This window comes from Lactuca sativa, chromosome 3, assembly GCF_002870075.4.
Source record: "Lactuca sativa cultivar Salinas chromosome 3, Lsat_Salinas_v11, whole genome shotgun sequence".
NCBI classification, from domain to species: Eukaryota; Viridiplantae; Streptophyta; class Magnoliopsida; order Asterales; family Asteraceae; genus Lactuca; species Lactuca sativa.
The window spans coordinates 37,775,711-37,798,500 of NC_056625.2; the positions used below are offsets into that span (position 1 = coordinate 37,775,711).

The following is a 22,790-nucleotide window of genomic DNA, read 5'->3' on the forward strand; positions in this document are numbered from 1 at the left end:
AATGGCCACTGAGCTAATCACGAGTTTCAACACTCGCAACGTTGAAGATCCCGGGTTCAGACACAATAGGAAACGACTCCAGAATGTTGTGGCTCTTAAACAGTTTCTTTGGCATCATGGGTTCTTGCATCGTTTTGTATAACTTTTCCTTTTGTACCTACATTAAGAATCCAAATGATTATCATGAAAATTGTATTGCTATGAAAATAATACCAATGAGAGAGAGAGAGAGAGAGAGAAAGAGACGTAGGTTTGTGCCATATACCCTATTTTATGCTTCATCCCCCATCATCTCTTTAGATGCTTCCAGTTTCCTTGTTTTCTTTCTAGGAAGATTTTTCTGCCACCAAAAAATAGTAAAAAATACAGTATATTTCTGTGGGCTAAATGCTAAAAATAGCATCCAACTTTCATATATTTTCATTGTAACTTTTTATCTTATTAAGGCATGTTAATATATAATATCTTTCAAAGAAATCAAAAGAAGAAAATTATGCACCTCATACTCTTGCTTTTTCTTTGCTTTCTTCTTATGCTCTTTAGCTTCTTCAACATTCACGTTTTCTTTCTCTTTTTCCTGAAGTCCAAATTAAAAGATTATATTTTAATATATGTAGTTTTTTTATGGGAAATTAACTATAAATGAAAACAATACCTTTCCAAAATTGTAAGTTAGAGTGACTACCTGGTCATGAAGAATAGGAGCAGCTTGGGTCGACATTGGTAATGGTTCAATGAAAGGCCTTTTATCTTTCTACATAATTGAAATCGAGTTTAGTAAATAGCCAATGATGCATGTGATTAGATATTAATGTACCTTAATAAGAGTAATTGAATCTCGGGGCCATTGAATAAAACTATGAAGTGCCTGCCCTAGATTATATACACCTTCAATTGGCGAGATTGGAAGAAGGAAAGAATGATGATCTCCATAGATAATATCGACTGATACCCTCAAGTGCCCTGCTTCTAGAGGAACCGAATGAATTACACCATCTCCGAAAGGGAAGACGGTTCCTTTGGCTAATGATGGGCGTACTGTGCCATATGGTAGCATCAACTCTTAGTCGGTGGCTTCCTACAAACAAATATACATTTTGTTTAATGTAAAGTTATATTATCAAACATGTAAACAAATATATATGTCAGAAAAAATAGATATCGTTATCTTATGTAAATCATCCAACAATGTCGTGGATGTCTTCAATCCAACACTTGTCGTCTTCACCCGAGAAAAATTTGTGTCTTCCGCCATATCAGTTGTCTTATCTTGCTTTAAAGCAGCAACCACTATCGGTTCTAATTGTTCCGACATCTCAGTCATCAACCTATCTTTGATCTTGTCATAAAAGTTGCTATTCAACATCCCCGTCTCTATCTTTTCTTGCATTTGTTCAACATCGGGTAACTCATGTTCTTTCTTTTTTCTTTTATAAATCATTGATTGCTTTAATCCGATATTATGACCAATTACCCTCGTGCGACCGGAATGTTCCCGTCCTAGTACCTCCGCCAGTAGATCAGACCGAGGTCCAAGCTCCAACACTCCTTGAGATAACAGAATATCTTTTTGGATCTATAAAAATGCAAACAATGCAACTGTAAGAGCAGTTTATTTAATAAAGAACTTTCAAAGGCCACTATCTTACAATCTTATCTGCTAGAGGTTCGGTCTCTGGCGTTATAACCAACTGCCCCGATGCATTGCGTTTTCTCCTGGCATAGAGAAAATTCCTTGTCCGCTTGCTTGATATATTGTGGCCTTTTATTGTTACACCAGATGTTGCCTCTTCATCCCATTTGCTTTCATTACCACGATACCCGCTTGGGCCCAACCGAGGATGGTTCTTGTTTTTATTTGCTGCCTCCCTTCCTTTTCTTCTTAATTCCTTTACAAATGAATTGTCCAATTAGAAATAGTAAAACATAATAATATTATAAACTCAAACAGACCTCAAATTCTTCCGTGGATTTTAGAACAATAAACTTTTTCCACATTGCTTTGTCAAGGTACGGGTATTCTTGTACTGGATTGACACCTTTTCCCCACAACTTAAGAAGCGCCGACTTGTAGGCCTTCCATTGCGTGTTGCAATCTCTAAGTACTTGTGCTTTATGATTATCATCTCGTATATGCCAATAATTCTGCTTTTTTAAATAAAAAATGAAGATAACAATTATTAGGTAAATGATATGATACAACTTGTATGATAGAAGAGAATAACATGGCAGGAAATTGTGATTGCTACTATTAAATGATATCAAAAGTGTGTTGAAATGAGTTTTACCTTTATGTTCAACCACAATTGATCCTTGTCACATTGATGCACTAAATCCCAACTATCTATAAGGATAGAAATCATCTTCCTCGTAGTCACTCCACGATAACCGGTGAACTTAAAGCGGTTAGGTCCAATAGCTCTACCGAATTGATCAAACTCAACTGTTAAATTTGATAGATATTCTTTGGAATGATCTCTGATCAATGTCACACTTCTCTTTTTCTTTTCTTTACGGTCCATTGTATGCCTACAAAAGCATAAACACTCGTATAATTAATTCTAAGAGTCTCAAACACCAAAAAAAACCAAAATTTTATATAAAATTGAAGATGCCCAAGGTAAGTTTATGCTCTTTTCAAAACAAATTCAATGCTTTATGTACTCTTGATTCATATATTAACTCAAATAATGTTTGTTAATATGTATACCTTGCTTCAAGATGTTTTGTTTTGGGTTTATCAGCACTTCTTTTTCTGGTTTTTCTTTCTACCATACGGATCCTCCTGCTCTTGGTTGTTTGCACTAGTACCTCATCCATATGTAATGGTAAATTTCCAATGTATAACCTCAGACCTGTTGATAAAAAAATGAGCATAAAAATGATCATAGAAAATGATGAGGGTAAAGATATGTTAAAGATTATGACTTAATCCAACTAATGAGAAGATGATGAAATAATAATCGATACCCCACAACTAAAGGCAATTGAAGTGAAATTGAAGGAGATTGGAATGGTCTCTGAATCTTTTGGTCCTGTACAGAAAATTTCAAAAGGATCAATGTGATTGAAGATTACACAAATAAAAAATCGGTTACTTTGTAGTTTTCATTCCATTCTAAATGCATCTTTCTACTCAATAGTGCAAAGGTGGCGACTCAGGGGAGAAGAAACTCTCTCTTCATTTCTGATGATTGGTATGTAATTTGCCTCATATTCTTAAAATCGACTTTATTTATTAAAATTTTGACATGGAATTTTATAAAACATTTTAGTAATTCAGCTGTGTTGACTTGTTTTCGAGCCAAATGTACTCATTTAACTGTTATATTGACCTAATATTTCTTTTATTCTTTAATTTCAAGCTTTTGCAGATGTTAAATCAAGTTACAAAAGGATGAATGCACTCCCCAAAAATGAAAAAAATTAAGGAACTCACAGAAGATGAATTGAATTTGGAACCTTTGTGCAAAGATGTAGAAATCTTTTCTCCTATTCACTTTTCTTTTTTACTTACAGAAGGGTAAAATGGTCATTTACTCATTTACTCACATTAAGAAAGTTGATATTATATGATTATATCTTGTATTTGTGAATCAGTTACTTGAATATTTTTCTGAAAGAATGATATCTAAAGAGACATTAAGGAGAAATCATGCCATGCAAAGAAGATATGAAAAACAAGTAGAAAGAATTTACTAATTTACAAATAACATTAACCACTTGTTTTCTAGCCTCATATAATCAAGAAAAACAATACATGTTATGTGGAACTGAATTTTGACAAATATTACTTGAGGAAAACGTCTAAGAGCCAATCCCAAGTTCCTTATGATGAATAAATCAACAATTACCGTTTCAAGTACATAAGGCCTTTGTACCTTAACATCAACCAAATCCCCATTTTCTTTTAATCTACCCTTATACACCTGCCCAAGTGAGGCTGCTGCTATTGGAGAAGTGGTGAGCTCTGAATAGATGTTTGGTGAAAGTGTATGATGAGATTATTTTGATGCAGTGCTCGGTGGATAGGAGATCATGGATTCTCAATTGGAATTGATGATGTTCAACCTGTGGATAATTTGAATCACAACACAAACAGAATCATTTCACAAGGGAATAAAAAATGTGATAATTTCATACTCGATTTTAATAAAGGAAATCTTAAGTGCCAACCTGGTTGCAATGCTGCTCAGACCCTCGAAGCTTAGATCACAGGTGTCCTAAATAAGATTGTAAGCCGTATAAAATAAATTGGGATAAAACTATGCAAAAGTTTTGTTTCACTGATGGAAAACAAATATATTTTTGATTTTTGGACAGGTGTGTATGGAAAAACTACATTGGAGAAACAGCCCTTTGATTATGTCTCAATGTGGGTCGAAAGGTTCTCCTATTTCCCCACAAACTCTAAGACCCCTGCTGTATGTTTTCTTCTCTCATATTCCTTCTTTAGAGGAGTTCACATAGGAAATCATCAGAGGGTAGCAAAATATGCGCCTTTGACTTGTTGGCATCCATAGCTGACAAGTTATCACAGGAGAGTGAAAGTTCTACTTCAATCACCAGTCCAGAACAAAAAGACCAGATTACCCTCCCTAAAGAATCACCACATTCCGGTAATGATTCTGGTTTGGAACATGTTTCTGATGTGAAAACTAACGTGAAGTTGGAACCATGTGAAGGCAAGAATGTAGATAAAATGGAGGGAGATTTATGTAATTTTAACTTGTTTAACAGTATAGCTGAAATACAGACCGAGGGAGTAAATGTAAAGAATTAAAACAAAGTGGAGACTTTACTGCTAGTGACCCAATGGAATCATGTGTAAATACTCGTGTGCTTACTAAATCATACAGTAGTTTAAATCTACCCTCCAAACGTAGGTTACTAGAAATTAATATGATTATGATATCATAGACCAGTTGAAATTGTCGATTACTAGAAATTTTACTGATTATGGTCTAATAAACCAATAACTGAGTAGCATTTATACTTTTACACAGTATAACCATTATCAACTCCTAGTCAACTAGCAGCATTGCATAAACACAACATTAATCAAAGAAGACATTGTCATAAACAGAACATTAATCAAAGAAGGCCGATCGTACCTGTAAACAACGTGAAAGAAGGAGGAGGCAGAAGCGGCTGTTGGCCGGAGTAGGAGACTTCGTCTGTGTCGTCGACTGAAGACCGGAGGCGGAGGCGTCGTTGGCCAGAGGCGGAGGCATCGTCGGCTGAAGGCGAAGGCTTCGTCGTTCTCGTGATAAGCAAAAAAGTACACGCAAAAGGGAACGTAATTGCAATTTTGACTTTTGGGTCAATTTTGTTTAGTTTGCAAATTTTGACCGAATTGAAAATGTGCTGGGCTACACTGATGGGCCCCTTCAGTATGCACATCCATATAAAAGAAAAATGGGATTCCCGTCCATATATATATGTAAAAAAGACAAAAAAAAAATCATTTTTTTTTTGCTTTTGTTTCTTGTTTAATAAAAGAGCATGCAATACTCAAGGACTATCAAGCAGTGTTTTTCATTCCAATGTTCATGTTAATTACAATTGATTTTAACAAGAGGGTGTTTTAATTTCCAATAATTTTGTTTGTGGACAATAATTTGGGGAGGGAGTAATACTTACTTCTAAATTAATTCAGCTAGGTTTGATACTGATATCTAACACTTTTATTTATTTTGTTTTCATTTTCCTTTTTCTTTTTCTGATTAACTAGTTTTTTTTATTATTTTTTTAGATTATTTTAGCATAATTTCAGAGTGGAGGATATCATTTCCAGGTATCATAAAAGTAGCCTTAATGCAGTTTTTGGTACATCAAAATATATTTCCGACAATAACAGTTTATGGTTTTGGAGAAATTAAACAAACAAGTTATGGAAAATAAGGTGGAGAAGGGCTTTTTTGGAATTGGAATCGGAATTGGAATTGCTTGTGATTTCCGTGAACTAATGGCGGGAGTTGCCACATTGCAATCATGTAAAAAATGCGTTTTTATTTTTTTATTTTGTCCAAATTTGAATTTTTGTTACACCTGTTTGCAGTTATCCGTGGTGAAAATTCAAGAAGGAAGTGTAATAATGAAAATCAATGAATGTGAATATGAATTCAATTGTATATATACAGTCAATTTGTCATGGGTGGTTGGCTAGAAGATATTTCAGCCATGTCTGCAGCTGGAAGATGTCTACAAAGGTAATTTTATTTTATTTTAAAAACTAAATATAATTATAATAACAAAATGGTTGTTTTTTTGTATATAGGGTATGTTGCAAGATAATCTTTCGATTATGCCCTCGGATGTTATAGAGCTACTAAAGCTGATCATCAAGGGAGACATGTCCCTAAGTCAAAAGGAGCAAGAAAATACAGATTTCTATATTTTGAATAACATCCTTGATATATTCCCGATTAATTTACTAAAGCCGTGTATAAAGCATTCACCTTAAATATAGTTCCTTAAATCTAGCTTTCTATAAGAACACGATTGCCATAATTTAATTCTTATTTTTTAATTCAAAATTATAATAATCTCTTAATATGGAACCCACTTGCACCCAATATGGAGTCATCATTCCTAATCGATTAATACGCAAGTTGAGTTCATAATGGACTACCCATAACAACATTCATGCATTGTCATTTCGTTATTTAATTTGTACAAATGCAAAAATATTATCACAGCTAGCGATTTCTTGTGTTTGTTATCAAAACTTAACCAATTATCATTTGTAATGATACAACAGATTAGATGCTGAAAACTAGAATTTCCAAACTTGGACATTTTTTTCATTCTTTCTGTATTTATATACATGAGCATAATGGTTTTTTTTAACGTGTATTCTATCAACAAAACAGTTTGTAATTCAGTACGATCAATAATAAAATGAAGATAAACTTATGTAAGTCATGACATAAGTTGGATCATCTGGTGGTGATAGCAGCTGTGTACATTGATGGATAACAGTTGCTTCTGCCTGTAAAATTACAAAAATACCCTTACTACTATCTAAAGTTGTAAACACATCAATGATTCATATAGCCAAACAGAAAGTAACCTGTTTCCATATGATCCATATAGCCAAACACATCAATGTGTAGTTAAGAACATAGAATTGTTCTTAACTACAACTATCATTGTTATTGTCCTTCAGTGTCGTGTCCGTCTGTGTTGCTGCAAACAAAAATGTATTAAATACATACATAATACTATCCTCATATGTTTCAGATTTACATTCAAATTATATTTTTTATTTTTAGATCGAACATAGGGGTTTATTACCTTTCTTCAACATATGATCCTTCGTTATGGTCCAATCTTAAGTAAGCAGCGTCATTAATATCGACATTCATAGATGGAATACCAATAGAAAATGGAGGTAGGTCGTCAAACTGGTTATATTCTTCCTCGTCCACGACATTTTCAACTCCGAGTATACGTCGTTTACCATGAAGAACAATGTGCCATCTCGTGTCCATTGGGTCCTCAACAAAGAATACTTGGTTAGCTTGCTTAGCTAGAATAAATGGTTCAGATACATAACCGTTTGTAGAAAGGTTGACAAGTGTGAAACCGTCTTCATCAACTTTAACACCTCTTCTATTGTCAACCCACTTACACTTGAACACGCGTACTATAACCGAGGAATCATAGTTCAATTCCCAAATTTCTTGAATGACACCATAATACGAGTCTTTGGCTATACGTGACCTTCCCTCATGATTTGCACTAGAGTATTCGGTCGACATGGCTATTAGCGTCACTCCACTATTTTGTAGTGTGCTCTTTCTATCCTGGTTTTGAGTATAAAATGTATACCCATTAATGTCATAGCTTTGATATGTTGACACAGCATTTTGCGGACCATACCCCAACACCTGCACTAATCTATCAACATCTTTTGTCCTTAAGCTTACTTTCACCTTATCTTTCAACCATTGTGGAAATTTTTTAATATGCTCGTTAGCTAACCATTTTTCGGTCCTCCTACTGTTTCTTGATCGTAACATTTCCATGTGTTCCTTTGCATAAGGAGCAACAGATGTCATGTGTTGCAGGACTGTAAAGTGTGCCATGTGGAATTCGTCTCGATCAGGAATTACCACTTTCGATCCAATTATACCAACTCCTTGAAGTCTACCTTCATGATGTGATTGCGGTATTCCAATAGTGTTGACTCCTTTGAGATAGTTTGTACAAAACTCAATCACTTCCTCTGCAGCATATCCTCTAACAATACTGCCTTCTGGTCGATGTCGGTTCCTTACATATCCTTTTAAGACATACATATATCTCTCGAAAGGGTACATGTATCGCAGAAACACCGGACCACAAGCCTTTATTTCTCTTACAATATGGGATACAAGGTGAACCATGACATCAAAAAATGAAGGTGGAATGTACATTTCAAGTTCACAGAGAGTGAGGATAATATCATGTTGCCATGAGTCCTAAACTTCAGGATCAATCACTTTCGAATGAATCATGTTGAAGAACAAGCAAAGCTTTGTTATTGTATGTCGGACATGGTCCGGAAGTATTCCACGAATTGCAATAGGAATCACATGTGTGATTAGAACATGATAATCATGTGACTTCATGCCAATCAATTTCAAGTCTTTCATTGACACCAACTTCTTGATGTTTGCAGAATAGCCAGATGGCACCTTGATACCATGTAGGCATTTACAAAACTTTGTTTTCTCATCTTTAGACAATGTATAGCAAGCTGGTGGTAGATATGTACGTCTTCCTTCTTTCTTAATAGGAGCAAGCTCTGGACGAATTCCCATTGCAACCATGTCATCTCGAACACTAAGCCTATCCTTTGATTTTTTTGGAATGTTCAACAACAAGCTTGTTAAGCTTTCAGAAACATTTGTCGTAATATGCATGGGATCCAACGTTTTCCAGTATGGTAATTCCCAAAAAATAGACCTTTTCTTCCAATTGGTTGGCTGATTGTTTTTACTGCGTTTTCCAAAAACAATCTTTAAATTTTGAACTTGGGAAAATGTCATTTTTCCATCCATTGGGAGATTCATATCTTCATCCTCGGTTTTACCGTCAAACAAGTTTCCCTGGGTACGATACAAGTGATTCTTTGGAAGTGATCGTCGATGTCCCATGTATACATTTTTTTTACAGTTTTTCAACCACATCGACTGTGTGTCCTTTTCACAAACTGGACACGCCTTCTTTCCTTTTGTACTATATCCGGACAAATTTGCGTAAGCTGGAAAATCACTTATAGTACAATAAATCATTGCATGTAGCTGGAAATACTCTTTCTTGAATGCATCATAGACTTCAACTCCCGAGTTCCATAATTCTTTCATGTCGTTAATTCATGGAGCCAAAAACACATCAATATCGTTACCGGGTTGTTTCGGACCTTGAATTAGCAATGACATCATGATGTATTTCCGTTTCATACATAACCACGGTGGAAGATTGTATATGCAAAGAAGAACCGGCCATGTCATGTGTTTGAACGGATTAATTCCATCTGCACTAAGTCTGAATCGGAGATTTCTAATCTCATTACCAAATTCTTCAAATTCATGATCAATGTTCTTCCATTGCGGAGCATCAGCCACGTGTCTCATCTTTCCATCTCTTTTACGCTTCTCGGCATGCCAACGTAATAATTCTGCATCTTTGGCATTTGTAAACAATCGTTTCAGTCTTGGTACAATGGGCAAATACCATAATAACTTGGCAACACTACTAGAAAAGAGCCCTTTAATGACACACAAACAATGACACACACTGATAGAAGTCGCGCATTTGTGTGTGCCCTAGAAATGAATGTCAGTTTTCCAAAATGTGAATGATAGTGGACACGCATTTATGCGTGCCCTAAAATTAGTGTCGAATAAAAAAAATTAAAAACACGGAGGGCACCTATCATAAAAAAGCGCGTCGTCTAAAACCGTCGTTTTATAATTTTTTTCAGAACGCGCGTTCTCCAATTTTTTAATTGACAAGGGGGAATGAAATCCCAAAAAACTTAAAAACCCCGCCTGATACTCTCATCCTTCTTCTTCGATCAAAAGAAACCCTAAAACCCCGCCTGATACCCACCTCCGCTACCTCCAACCTACACCGACTTTTCAGGCCTCGCACAAATAGTTCGCACAACCTACAAAATTAGTAACGAGCTAGGTCATGGCTAATTTGGTGTGACACATATTCTCGCTCATAAAACCACGCACGAACAGTTCGTTTTTAAGTCAATCGTGATGCGGAAGCTGATTAACAAGGATGACATCGATGATGTTCGTCGAGAGCTCTGTGGTGCCTACGAGGATCGGCACTCTGTTAACCTAATCATGGAGTTGTGTGCCGGCGCGGAGCTATTTGATCGGATTATAGCCAAGGTACATTATTCAGAGTGTGCGGTAGCTGGCCTCTGCCAGCAGATGGTGTCGGTGGTGCATGATTGTCATACGATGGGAGTGTTCCATAGAGACTTCAAAGTTGGGAACTTTTTTTCCTTGGGTACCGATGAAGACTCGCCATTGAAAGCTACTGAATTTGGTCTCTCAGTGTTTTTTAAACCAGGTATTCTATTTGAATTATTTAAGATTTTTTTCCCAAAATACGTGTTCTATAACAATCTAACATCCAAAAAGGGATGATATCTTGCTGTGTCTCTTGCCTTTTATCATGTTAAGATGATATGTTGCAGGAGATGTTCTCAGAGACGTTGTTGGCAGTGTATATTATGTGGCTCCTGAAGTCTTGCGTAGACATTATGGTGATGAGGCAGATATCTGGAGTACTGGTGTAATTCTTTATATTTTACTTAGTAGTGTCCAACTTTCTAACTTTTTTTTCTGCAAATTTGCAGAAAGACATGGTTGGGATTACACTAGATACAACCTTTTTTACAGCTTTCTTCTTGTTATCATCTTTGCTTTTGAACATTTCAATTTCCCAAATTTTGTTCTTCAACTTGTTTATTGATCATCTGTCACACCCCAAAACCGAGAACGGCGGAAACGTTATGGGGCGGAGGACGTCATGTAATGTATCACAACAATGCAAAGTAGTAAACAAAGCAACAACATCATCCATTGCATTAATAGTATAATTTTGATTACATTTGAGTTCTTTCATAGTATACAAAATGAATATTCAAAAATAAAAGACGAGTCTTGATTTCTCCGTCTTCACAGAATCTGGTAGTCGTACCTGTCTATCCGTATCCTGGGAATACAAGTTATTTTGAAAGCGAGTATCAGCAATAATGCTGGTGAGTTCATAAGTATTTAGGTGACTTTGATTTGTAAAGCTGTAAAGAAAGACTTGTAATCGTTTGAAAGAAAGTTTGTACCAACGAATATGTTTGTAAGTAATGGTAAACGTTTGAAACTCCTAGAAAATCTCATATTTTCTACTAGTATAAAATGTAGCCTTCTACCAAGGCTCGACTGTTTTGAATGTTTGTTTTCAGAAATCCAATATTTGTTCGTAAGTAGATGGTACATTAAAAGTCCCAAAATGAGACTACCATAATGTTTTTCATGTCTAAAATAGTAGATTTGTGTACAGTTGTAATTGCTAAGATATATGAAAACTCCGTAAATCAATGTGTTTTTAATACTCCATGTGAGTTTTATAACCATGCTAATGACAATGATGGCCTGTAACAACGTTCTTCAGGCGTTGGAACTGTTATGACATTTGTCACCCCAGGCCTGCCGGCCTAGCTGTAGCTAACAGCTTAGGTGTGGGATTGTCAATCCCGTATAGATCTATACACAAGTATCACGCTCCCCCTACAAGGGATTATGGTATATAATACAGGACTTAATAATGCATACTCGATCGTACGTGAAGCTGTCTCACAACCTAGTATAAAAACTGATTTACGTATGAAAATGTCCATTTGTTTTTGTATGAAAATACCTTCTTGATATGGTACTTGTAGTATAAAACGTTATGAATATCTAGTATACTTTCTCATGTAATTGTATTCCTTGGAATGGTATGTCTCGAAGTTGTATGCTTTTGTAATTGTATGTAATTGTACCTCTTCGCATAGTATGTAATGTATTTGTATTGACTCATGAATAGACTACGTCTTGTATGATTCCTGGTACTTGGAATGGTAATTAGTATGTCTTAACTATACCTATTATAGTTATTGATAATGTGTGTGTATAATTCGAAATATGCTTTTGCAACTCAAAGGTACTGAACGAACTGACGGAAACTTTTATGTCTATATATGTACATATATTTATAACTAATATTTAGACGACATTCGGACGAATAACCGATGCCCTAAGGCCACATCCCAATGAGGAAAAGGAAATAAAGCGAGTTAGCCGTCCTAAGTCCTTCAAACATTACTTATATAAGTACACATATATAGATGAGCACAAAAATATAAAAGAAGTTTTGTAAAACCAGTTTAATAAATAAGAATTGATGACTTGATGTCAGTTTATAAAATGATTTGAAAGCAGTTTGTTTGATAAGAACAGTTTTAAATATAGGAAGACCTTTGTTAGTAACATGATTCTAACAGCGTTTGAAAAGAATCATAAAGTATGTAAGACAGTTTGATAAAAAGTTTTTAACATGTATAAATGTTTGTCGTAAACTATTATAGTTTTTCCAAAAGTTCGTTTCGTTTGTATAGTAACCCTAGTGTAATGCTCACTTGTTATGAAATGTGTAACTTTTTGTGGTGACATAATGAACACTTATACTCGAGATATAAATAAACTGTTTGATTCGTATACGTATAACAACATATTTAATTTCGATATATATATCAGACGATATCGTGTTATGTTTTCCGTATGAAAGATTCCACATAATGGTTGTGAATCACATATGATTTACTTGATAAAAATGAGTATTTAGTGAATCTTTGAGTTACACACGATAATAATCGTGTGTTTACTTGCATTCTCCCCCTCAAAAGTGTATATTAAAACAATATTGATAACACATTTAAAATGTAGATTGTAGGGGTATGAACTCACCGAAGAAAGTGCGTGATTTGAAGAAAACGAGATTTTCCCGGGCGGCACCTCGACCGGAGAGTGGCGAGATTTTTGGAAATCTCGGGGCTTCGGACTTTCGTCGGGGCTTGGATATGAAACCGGGAAGTTGGGATGTTTTCGGCACGAAAAAACGAGGCAAAAAATGAGAGAGAATTGAAGCATTTGTGTGAAAATGGCCGGCACCCTCGCAATCTATTTATAGAGGCTGGAGGTCCTCGGTACGCGGGGCGTATGTTTGCGTCACTGCTTACCGCATCCTCGGGCGAAGTTCTAGTCGACGTGGTTGATCCGGAGCCTTGTATCTGAGTACGCGGGGCGTACGAGGGTACGCAGGGCGTACTCCTTCGGATAAGACTTTGAAGTGCGTGCCAAGAACTTCAAAAATGCGTAACTTTCGCATACGAGCTCCGTTTTTGACGTTCTTTATATCCACGCGAAGGTGAGAAAATACTCTACAACTTTCATTTAGACTCCGTCGGCTAATTTTGACTTTATTTTTAATTATATTTTAAATAATAGGTCGGGACACGATAACTTCGTTAAAAATCCGTAACTTCTTTATCCGACGTCCATTTTCGTCAGACTTTTTATTGTTATACTCCTATTGTCGGGCTCTCCAACTTTCGTTTAGGTTGTGTCGGCTAAATATCGCTCGATCTCTGTTTCGAGTTTTTAGCTGTCTACTGCTAGGTTAGGAACTTCGGAAAATCATAACTTCCTCATACGAAGTCAGATTTGGGCGTTCTTTTTATGCATGATCACGGTTTAACGTAATCTACGACTTTCGTTTAGATACCTCAGGTTAAAATTTATTGTATCGAAACTTTGCGTTTTACGTCTACCAGCGTTGCCGGTTCTCGCCGTGAATTTTTGATTGGTCATAACTTCTTCGTTATAACTCGGATTTTAGTGTTCTTTATATGTACGAAAACCTTGATACGAGTCCTTCCACTTCATTTAACCCAAATATGATTTTAGGAAAGTTAATTTTTGGCTTAAATTTGACTGGCGTTACATTTCATCATCTCAAAATATCGGGTTGTCACATCATCCCCCTGTTAGAGGGAATTTCGTCCCGAAATTCGAGTTTTAAGTAGTATTAACAATCATACTACGGACATGAGTTTGCTTCTCGTGTTCTCAAGTGAACTCTGGTCCCCGCTTGGCATTCCAGCGAACCTTTTACTATCGGGATACGACTTTGCTTCTGTCATTTGACATTTCTGGGATGATAACTCTTCTTGGTTGAATGTATGTTGAATGTTTTTGTGGTTTGTGAACATAGTATACCTTGTACTCTACAAATAGTGTCTCTAGATCTTCGGAGCAATCCTCGCTGCTCCTGAATTAGGGTCATGTGTTGAACAGTCAAATTCTTGTGTCTTAAGTTGTCTTGAGGTATAGGTAGTGATCTTTCCCCTTGCATAATACTACAACCAAGCCCTTGGTTAGATGTATCGCATTACAGCATGCAATATTCTATCCTCTTTTTGGTAGGGATAATATTGGTGCGATGCATCAGACTTACTTTAGTGTTTGGAACACTCTTTCTTGTTTATAGACAATTACGATGCTCTTCCACATGAGAAACTTGTCCTAAGGAATCCCCTTCTGAGGAGTTTGTTAAGTTTGTTAGGAAGTTCTTGCACCTCGGTTGGAGCTAGAGAATAAGGTGATTTGGTTACTGGAACTAAGTCGACTCTGAATTTGACTTGACGCCGTGTTGGTAGTCTCGGTTGTCCTTTCGGAAAGGTGTTGGGAAAAGCCGCGTACTTCTTGGATGTTCTGAATGTCCTTCACTTTTCAGCACGTCTCGGCGATGTGTGCAAGGAATACATGATATTCCTTTCGTAAGCATTTCTGAGTATGCATACACGAAAAGATGAGAGGGTTCATACTTGGTTTGTCGCGGTAAATAACTAGGGATTTGTTGTTTTAGGGAGGTTAGGGAAAATTGCTTTATCAAGACACCTGATGTCGGCTCGATGTAGACTTAACCAACTCCTACTGATTATGTTGTCAAAACTTTGGGGTGGATTAGCTGTCGTGAAGATCTAAAAGAACGTATAACTACTCATGAATTAGGAAAAAGGGTAGGTATTTCTGAGTTTATTCTCGCTGATGCACGATCACTCGTAGTCTTGGGTAGTCTCCGTCCTGAAGTTCATAGTAGAACTCATACCTAGTCCATCCATCACAGACTCGGGTATACGAGTCGTATATAATTAAGATTGAAAAGGTAGTCGAATAAATGATTCCTCTTTAAGCTCACATCCCAACGAGGAAAAGAAGTTAAAGTGGAATCATCAATTCTAAACCTGTAGAATCCTGATTATATACCACCCTCATGTATACATTCTTCGGAGACAGATCAACCATATGGGTCTTTAGATTGAACTTGGCGTACTGTACGAGTGATACTTCAGAGAGGTTTGCTGCGGTTTCCTTGGAAAGGATGAGAAACAAGAGGTACTCTATGCATGAGTACTTCAGTGTTCTGGAATGACGGCTTCGCTAGAAAGACGTTTTCGGAGAAGGAGAAATACGCACGAAACTGATATTGCGAGGATCGAATTGAGTCAAATTGTATGATGATATCGGACTTACTTGGAAATACGGTATTAGGTTTGATCATAAGGGTGTTACAGACAAAACACAACAGTGCAACATTTAACAGAGTTACAGTACTTTGGTTCTACTACAAGACTATTGTTGCGAACAAGGTATACTACAAAAGGCAAGTATATGCAACATGAGGGTCCCCTTATACTGACGGGATCTCTCAAAAGGTAAGACTCGAGTTGCACTAGTTTTATGCGAGTTTAACGACATACTTAATGCCGACGATTGGAAGTGAGCCCCTATTATAGCCGGGTCCTTCATTCCCTTTTTCCATTCTGAGGTCAAACTCCTCATGTTCTACGGTCGTTCTTCTCTGTTGGGCAATCCCTCTTGAAGTGTCCCATTAAACCACATAGATGGCATATCCGAGAAGTTTCGACATTGGTGGTTGAAGTAATGTGTTTGACCCGAGTCCTGCAGAAGCGGGTAGTGTGTCCGTTCTTGTTGCAGGTTTTGCAGTGTAACAGACGACAACTACCTAAGTGATGGAAGTTGCACTTATTGCAATTTGGTAGGTTTCCAGCATACTGTCTGGCCGGGTTAGGGATAATTGGGATACTTGTAGTGTTGGTGGTAGGAGTTAAAGATGTCGTGGCTGCGAAGGCTGCCACCGGTGATGGTTTCTTGTTTGTCCCTCGTGGTGATTTGCCTTTAACTTTATCCCAAAATTTTAGTTTGTTGCTCATTGGTTTGAGGTTCTGAGCGTCGTGGTAGTTTGTTACTCGTGGGTGTACTTGGTTGTTACTTGGATTGGAATTATTGAAAACCATCCCGCTAACATTTGCATAGTTGGCGTTAAGGTGATTCGGAACAGTTGTCACGACAGCTGAGACTGCAGCTTGAAAGGTAGCTGCATCAATCTGAAGAGTTGGTGTTTGGCTGATGGGTTGATTACTTTTCTTTGGCGACATGAGTCTGTATCACGAAAGGAAAAAGAGTTCATGAGATATTAAGGTTGAACCTAGGTGTATTTCGATCGCTTAAGTAAAGAGTAAGAGTATGTTCTCGAAAGTTTGACCTACATCCCTATGATGCCGTCCTAGTACAGAGTAGAAGTATGTTTGTTGTTCAAGCCGAGGTATCGTTAGTTGGTGAATAACATGATCCAATCGCTAGAAGAGACATGGAAATGCCTCTGGAGTTAAATTACTATAGTCCAATGACTTGACTAAAGCATATTATCGAAGGTATGATGAGGGTTTTTGAACCAAAGGTGACACGGAAGTTAGCCGATTGTCAATATCCTCGATGATTTACGATGTAATAAGCTTAGGAAAAATTTGACTTTGAAGAAGGCCTTACATCATATCCAGAGTAGGAAGGTTTTAGCAGCATAAAGGCCCAACTTATAGTACAAGATAGCTTCATAGAAAATGCTGCATCGGGCATAGACAGAAAATAGTCCATTTAAACAAGGCAGGGAAACAAAGCCTTTCTTTCTGGAGGAGGTCATCCTTCTGGTGAACTCTCAGTTAGCCAATTAATGTTCCATTATTATTAAGAAGGTGTCCTTCGTACACCCGTTGGAGTTCTTATGACTTCGGCTTGCGTTTCAGCTAATGCTTGCAGCAGGGTCTCATGGTCTCTCTCTTAGTTCTCTCACGAGTGTTTTTCAAGATGATTGGTGTAGATGGTGTGCATTCTTGCATTGGTATTTAACTTCTTTGATATAATGGAGCGTCGTCCTGCCTTGAATTTCGTTTTGATCAACTCTGCGGATCAGTATTGTTAGAACTTTGTCTGCTGAGCTCCCTTCGCTTAAGTGGTAGTAGCTTCGGTCTCCTTTTGACGACATAGGTTGATCTTGCTCCGCGCTCCATGTTTCTAGGCATACTACCCAAGGAGGTGTCGGGCCATGAAGAGCTAGACGAGGTTTAGGGTTTGAATTGGAAGTTACCGGGGGTAGGTTCTCCTTCTCGAGTTCAGAGTTATCATCGTCCGAAAGATCTTCAGTATGGTGATCATTCAAAAGGGATTGGATGATCATTCTCTGGTTCTTCTCTGAACCATCTAGCACTGCCTTTGCTCGGGAAGTACGAGTTGTCGTGGGGATGGGGTCCAGCTATGTTATCTATACGGTAATTTGGGGTATAAGAATCTAACACATAAGTAGTTTATAGAATACACAAAATACTCCTATAGTATTTTAGGTTTACGTTCTATTGTTCCCATTGTGGTGTTGTGGGTAAGTTTTTAGACTTGTTGCAACTCACAACCACACTTAGGCACATGCTAGTCAACCCTTGGAAAATATAGTTGATCAGGCTATATCACCCTAGTTTTGACTATATGTCTCTAAGTCTACTTGTGTTGCCCAACAATCGTAATACTTTTGTTCCGTCCTAGTGATACTAATTTTAGTATGTATGCAGGCATGTATACTTATTTAAATATTTTATTATTTAAAAGTATAATCTCTTTATCAGAGTATTTTAATCCCTATTGTATTTATAGTTCGTGTATCTTTTATGGGTTGATATACTTGATTCACTATAAACAATGCTCTGATACCAATCTGTCACACCCCAAAACCGAGAACGGCGGAAACGTTCTGGGGCGGAGGACGTCATGTAATGTATCACAACAATGCAAAGTAGTAAACAAAGCAACAACATCATCCATTGCATTAATAGTATAATTTTGATTACATTTGAGTTCTTTCATAGTATACAAAATGAATATTCAAAAATAAAAGACGAGTCTTGATTTCTCCGTCTTCACAGAATCTGGTAGTCGTACCTGTCTATCCGTATCCTGGGAATACAAGTTATTTTGAAAGCGAGTATCAGCAATAATGCTGGTGAGTTCATAAGTATTTAGGTGACTTTGATTTGTAAAGCTGTAAAGAAAGACTTGTAATCGTTTGAAAGAAAGTTTGTACCAACGAATATGTTTGTAAGTAATGGTAAACGTTTGAAACTCCTAGAAAATCTCATATTTTCTACTAGTATAAAATGTAGCCTTCTACCAAGGCTCGACTGTTTTGAATGTTTGTTTTCAGAAATCCAATATTTGTTCGTAAGTAGATGGTACATTAAAAGTCCCAAAATGAGACTACCATAATGTTTTTCATGTCTAAAATAGTAGATTTGTGTACAGTTGTAATTGCTAAGATATATGAAAACTCCGTAAATCAATGTGTTTTTAATACTCCATGTGAGTTTTATAACCATGCTAATGACAATGATGGCCTGTAACAACGTTCTTCAGGCGTTGGAACTGTTATGACATTTGTCACCCCAGGCCTGCCGGCCTAGCTGTAGCTAACAGCTTAGGTGTGGGATTGTCAATCCCGTATAGATCTATACACAAGTATCACGCTCCCCCTACAAGGGATTATGGTATATAATACAGGACTTAATAATGCATACTCGATCGTACGTGAAGCTGTCTCACAACCTAGTATAAAAACTGATTTACGTATGAAAATGTCCATTTGTTTTTGTATGAAAATACCTTCTTGATATGGTACTTGTAGTATAAAACGTTATGAATATCTAGTATACTTTCTCATGTAATTGTATTCCTTGGAATGGTATGTCTCGAAGTTGTATGCTTTTGTAATTGTATGTAATTGTACCTCTTCGCATAGTATGTAATGTATTTGTATTGACTCATGAATAGACTACGTCTTGTATGATTCCTGGTACTTGGAATGGTAATTAGTATGTCTTAACTATACCTATTATAGTTATTGATAATGTGTGTGTATAATTCGAAATATGCTTTTGCAACTCAAAGGTACTGAACGAACTGACGGAAACTTTTATGTCTATATATGTACATATATTTATAACTAATATTTAGACGACATTCGGACGAATAACCGATGCCCTAAGGCCACATCCCAATGAGGAAAAGGAAATAAAGCGAGTTAGCCGTCCTAAGTCCTTCAAACATTACTTATATAAGTACACATATATAGATGAGCACAAAAATATAAAAGAAGTTTTGTAAAACCAGTTTAATAAATAAGAATTGATGACTTGATGTCAGTTTATAAAATGATTTGAAAGCAGTTTGTTTGATAAGAACAGTTTTAAATATAGGAAGACCTTTGTTAGTAACATGATTCTAACAGCGTTTGAAAAGAATCATAAAGTATGTAAGACAGTTTGATAAAAAGTTTTTAACATGTATAAATGTTTGTCGTAAACTATTATAGTTTTTCCAAAAGTTCGTTTCGTTTGTATAGTAACCCTAGTGTAATGCTCACTTGTTATGAAATGTGTAACTTTTTGTGGTGACATAATGAACACTTATACTCGAGATATAAATAAACTGTTTGATTCGTATACGTATAACAACATATTTAATTTCGATATATATATCAGACGATATCGTGTTATGTTTTCCGTATGAAAGATTCCACATAATGGTTGTGAATCACATATGATTTACTTGATAAAAATGAGTATTTAGTGAATCTTTGAGTTACACACGATAATAATCGTGTGTTTACTTGCATTCTCCCCCTCAAAAGTGTATATTAAAACAATATTGATAACACATTTAAAATGTAGATTGTAGGGGTATGAACTCACCGAAGAAAGTGCGTGATTTGAAGAAAACGAGATTTTCCCGGGCGGCACCTCGACCGGAGAGTGGCGAGATTTTTGGAAATCTCGGGGCTTCGGACTTTCGTCGGGGCTTGGATATGAGACCGGGAAGTTGGGATGTTGTCGGCACGAAAAAACGAGGCAAAAAATGAGAGAGAATTGAAGTATTTGTGTGAAAATGGTCGGCACCCTCGCAATCTATTTATAGAGGCTGGAGGTCCTCGGTACGCGGGGCGTACGTTTGCGTCACTGCTTACCGCATCCTCGGGCGAAGTTCTAGTCGACGTGGTTGATCCGGAGCCTTGTATCTGAGTACGCGGGGCGTACGAGGGTACGCAGGGCGTACTCCTTCGGATAAGACTTTGAAGTGCGTGCCAAGAACTTCAAAAATGCGTAACTTTCGCATACGAGCTCCGTTTTTGACGTTCTTTATATCCACGCGAAGGTGAGAAAATACTCTACAACTTTCATTTAGACTCCGTCGGCTAATTTTGACTTTATTTTTAATTATATTTTAAATAATAGGTCGGGACACGATAACTTCGTTAAAAATCCGTAACTTCTTTATCCGACGTCCATTTTCGTCAGACTTTTTATTGTTATACTCCTATTGTCGGGCTCTCCAACTTTCGTTTAGGTTGTGTCGGCTAAATATCGCTCGATCTCTGTTTCGAGTTTTTAGCTGTCTACTGCTAGGTTAGGAACTTCGGAAAATCATAACTTCCTCATACGAAGTCAGATTTGGGCGTTCTTTTTATGCATGATCACGGTTTAACGTAATCTACGACTTTCGTTTAGATACCTCAGGCTAAAATTTATTGTATCGAAACTTTGCATTTTACGTCTACCAGCGTTGCCGGTTCTCGCCGTGAATTTTTGATTGGTCATAACTTCTTCGTTATAACTCGGATTTTAGTGTTCTTTATATGTACGAAAACCTTGATACGAGTCCTTCCACTTCATTTAACCCAAATATGATTTTAGGAAAGTTAATTTTTGGCTTAAATTTGACTGGCGTTACATTTCATCATCTCAAAATATTGGGTTGTTACATCATCTAAGTGATTCTTGACTGCAGGTTAAGAAGTACCACTCACCTCTATTGAAGGTTTAACACTCAAGAACCAACTCTAATTACTTCTTTTAATTACCTCTACATGAAACAATCATGGGTTTTTTTAATAAGCCATTTTAATTTCTTCCTTTGACATAACTTTGTAATATACTCTTTACAGGGGAAGGCACATTCAGACAACTTCAAATGGAAGGGGCTTCCAAAGACACCTGAGAAATAAAGTGGCTTTACAAGACTTGTTCAGGTTCTTTTAATTGCAATTTGTATGTTTGTTTTCATGGATTACAATAAATCAGTCTGTTGGTGCACTTACCCTCATTTCTCTTTGTTCTGTATATGCTTCAAAACATTTATGCTCATGGAATCTGATTAAGAACACTTGATTTACATGATTACATAGCTAGCAAGATCTAGTTTCGTTCACACTCATATTCATGTGACATGCAGATATAAGATAGTTATATGCTTTATATATTGTTTTCAACATGAATTCTGATAGAAATTGTTTCATATAGAACTTATATTTGTGGCAAAGATTTATCTTTTTTCTCCCTTTGTCTTATTGGGGTTGTATGACTCGAAGCAGTCAGATGCTTGTTGCTTAGGTATTTATTTGTTTTCATTTCCACTCAATTTTATATATACATGAACTTATTTCTTTGTTTTTGTTAAAATCTCAACTTTACTTGGTTTTTTTATATTTTCTTTGTTAGGCATTGCTAGTACATCAACTAGAAGATCAATGCTAAAATATTGTCCCTTAACTATGAGGACTTAAAGGCATTGCTTTAACTCAGTTTATGATAGTGAAGATGCAAGATCTGTTTGTTTATGTGAGTATGGCACTGCACCTAATATTAAGGTCTATGGTGATCCTGATTTCACATTCCTATAAGTTGTATAGAGACTGCCCACAGGTAATGTTTTCACAGATTGAACTTACACAAAGGATTTAACTGTTTTAGGTTTTGAGCTTGCCTAAGTTGCCATAATTGACAACTGCCCACAGGTAATGCTTCTAATTTAATCTTTTTTTCCATTCTATTCCATGATGGAATGGAATTGTAAACTTTACTTTCATCTATAACACCGATTCCATTATTTGGTGGATTCAGGTTTTCCAGATGCAAGTGAATAATGGGATTCTAATAAAGAGTTGGTTTAATAATCCATCACATTGTGCATTAATTACACTTCTTCCCTTCCTAGTGACACTAGCAGATGCCATTCCTATAGGTATTTTTCATCATTAATCATTATTAAGTAAATTAAAGATTTTTGTCCCGAAATCACTGTTTCTTAACCTAACCCTCTCATCCTTGTAAAATGACCATTTTACCCACCCCTTCAAACCCTAAACTTTGTGAAAGAGGAGATTGTTTGAAGTACTTGTGGTAGACTCACAAATAGGTAGGCTTTTGTTGACTTTTTATGAATGTTGACTTCTTATATTTATCAAAGACCCTAACCCTATAGATTAATTTCTAGCAC

The 22,790-nt window shown here is 36.5% G+C and overlaps 2 protein-coding genes across 4 annotated transcripts; one reads left to right on the top strand and one right to left on the bottom strand.

The window, feature by feature from the left end:
• Nucleotides 1-499: 499 nt before the first annotated feature.
• On the bottom strand, nucleotides 500-5,438 carry LOC122196841 (uncharacterized). Of its 3 annotated transcripts, none has more exons than XM_042900050.2 (11): nucleotides 5,115-5,438; nucleotides 4,177-4,223; nucleotides 3,882-4,071; nucleotides 2,971-3,035; nucleotides 2,711-2,855; nucleotides 2,289-2,529; nucleotides 1,954-2,145; nucleotides 1,650-1,889; nucleotides 818-1,576; nucleotides 686-754; nucleotides 500-577 (listed from the first exon to the last, which is right to left on the bottom strand). In XM_042900050.2, exons 5-9 carry the CDS (start codon nucleotides 2,818-2,820, stop codon nucleotides 1,121-1,123), a joined length of 1,239 nt encoding a protein of 412 aa, XP_042755984.2. In that variant the 5' UTR covers nucleotides 2,821-2,855; nucleotides 2,971-3,035; nucleotides 3,882-4,071; nucleotides 4,177-4,223; nucleotides 5,115-5,438; the 3' UTR covers nucleotides 500-577; nucleotides 686-754; nucleotides 818-1,120. The 3 variants fall into 3 exon arrangements, with proteins under 3 accessions (XP_042755984.2, XP_042755985.2, XP_042755986.2); XM_042900051.2 differs by having other exon boundaries at nucleotides 3,855-4,071; XM_042900052.2 differs by lacking the exon at nucleotides 4,177-4,223.
• Nucleotides 5,439-10,262: 4,824 nt separating this feature from the next.
• LOC111905242 (calcium-dependent protein kinase 1-like) lies at nucleotides 10,263-10,989 on the top strand. Its single transcript, XM_023900933.1, has 2 exons — nucleotides 10,263-10,584; nucleotides 10,712-10,989. The coding sequence occupies exons 1-2, from the start codon at nucleotides 10,263-10,265 to the stop codon at nucleotides 10,987-10,989; spliced, it is 600 nt and encodes a 199-aa protein (XP_023756701.1).
• Nucleotides 10,990-22,790: the final 11,801 nt, after the last annotated feature.

Coding starts and splice junctions, on each gene's coding strand:
- LOC122196841 (XM_042900052.2), bottom strand. CDS start 2,820: ATGGATGAGGTACTAGTGCAAACAACCAAGAGCAGGAGGATCCGTATG. Junction 2,146..2,288: donor AATTGTGGTTGAACATAAAG/GTAAAACTCATT, acceptor TTAAAAAAGCAG/AATTATTGGCATATACGAGA. Junction 1,890..1,953: donor AATCCACGGAAGAATTTGAG/GTCTGTTTGAGT, acceptor TCATTTGTAAAG/GAATTAAGAAGAAAAGGAAG.
- LOC111905242 (XM_023900933.1), top strand. CDS start 10,263: ATGCGGAAGCTGATTAACAAGGATGACATCGATGATGTTCGTCGAGAG. Junction 10,585..10,711: donor CTCAGTGTTTTTTAAACCAG/GTATTCTATTTG, acceptor GATATGTTGCAG/GAGATGTTCTCAGAGACGTT.